This window comes from Arvicanthis niloticus, chromosome 21, assembly GCF_011762505.2.
Source record: "Arvicanthis niloticus isolate mArvNil1 chromosome 21, mArvNil1.pat.X, whole genome shotgun sequence".
Taxonomy (NCBI): domain Eukaryota; kingdom Metazoa; phylum Chordata; class Mammalia; order Rodentia; family Muridae; genus Arvicanthis; species Arvicanthis niloticus.
The window spans coordinates 23,525,786-23,526,897 of NC_047678.1; the positions used below are offsets into that span (position 1 = coordinate 23,525,786).

The 1,112-nt window shown below is 51.5% G+C and overlaps 1 protein-coding gene across 2 annotated transcripts in view; it reads right to left on the reverse strand.

The window, feature by feature from the left end:
• The window catches only part of LOC117693518 (inhibitor of carbonic anhydrase), a 35,408-nt gene extending 35,163 nt beyond the window's left edge, over positions 1–245 (reverse strand). For both annotated transcript variants that reach the window (XM_076917983.1, XM_034484220.2), the window contains exon 1: positions 87–245. In XM_076917983.1, the coding sequence (XP_076774098.1) occupies positions 87–129 (43 nt within the window). In that variant the 5' untranslated portion in view covers positions 130–245. The remainder of the gene's footprint in view (positions 1–86) is intronic.
• Positions 246–1,112: the final 867 nt, after the last annotated feature.

Genomic DNA, 1,112 nt, shown 5'->3' on the forward strand with positions numbered 1-1,112 from the left:
GAAGTGGTTGGCCAGCAAATGACATCTGGTCCCCTCCCCAGAGAATCAGGAGGGCCAGCCCCCTGTCTGGCTCTCCGCACACTCACCTAGGGTCCCGGCGCATAGCAGAGCGCAGATGACCAGCCTCATTTTCAACTGTGAAACAACTGTGTCCTGGTTGCTCTCCCCCTGGTCTAGGTGCACTTTACCCAGAAGGCAGAGGGTTGACTGACGAATCTGCCTACTGGGAAAGGTTTTTCAGCCCCAGTCCGGGCTGATCGCCACTGCCACACCCTCCATGCCTTCCTTATCTGGCCAAGCAGATACCCAAGCGGCTAGGGACACTATCCTCCCTCTGTTCCCGGTCCCTGGGTGGAAACGGTGCTTCTCAGGGAAAGCCTTCCTTAACACAATTTTCTTTTGGGAATTCTCACTTCTCACTAAAGACTCTTAAGTTGACCAAGCTGAGGTCCTCCCGCTATCCTGCTACCCCAGTGAAGCTGTCCCTTCTGTGACACAGCCCATAGTTTCTCTCACACCCCCCACTCACGCACACTCCACACCACACGCACCAGTGTTGCTGCCCCAACTGTGCGAGGCCTGGCTCAGGCACAGCTCCGACCCAAGGGCAGTTTCTCGCCCTCCCAGCTGCAGCCCTGTCCACAAAGCTGTGTGACCTCTGCCTAGGAAAAATCTGGTGATTTTAAATAAGACTTTAAGAACTTTGAATTAAAATATAGTAGGTGTACAACAAGTCCTGCTAGCACAGTGTAATAATTAGTTATCACCAAGAAGACTTCCGCAGAGCCAGCCCCAATTCAGGAGGCCGAATCCCTGCAGTGCTTCTCCCTTCTGGACTTCTAACAGAAGCCGAAGTCTGCTCACTTCAGGACTCCACAGAGATGAAATCATACAGCACAGAGCCTGCCTTCTTTCACCCAAGATTAAACTGGTACGGTTCACTATGCAGAGGTGTGTGATTGTCCACCAGTTCTTGGTGTGGCATATTGTTTCATGTTGTGTACATGGAGAACCTTTCATCTCTCACCCTGATGATCGTGGTACCGTTTCCGTTCTTACAGACAGCACCGCTAGAAACACAAATTTCATTCCGTTTTATAGACGTTGCTAGA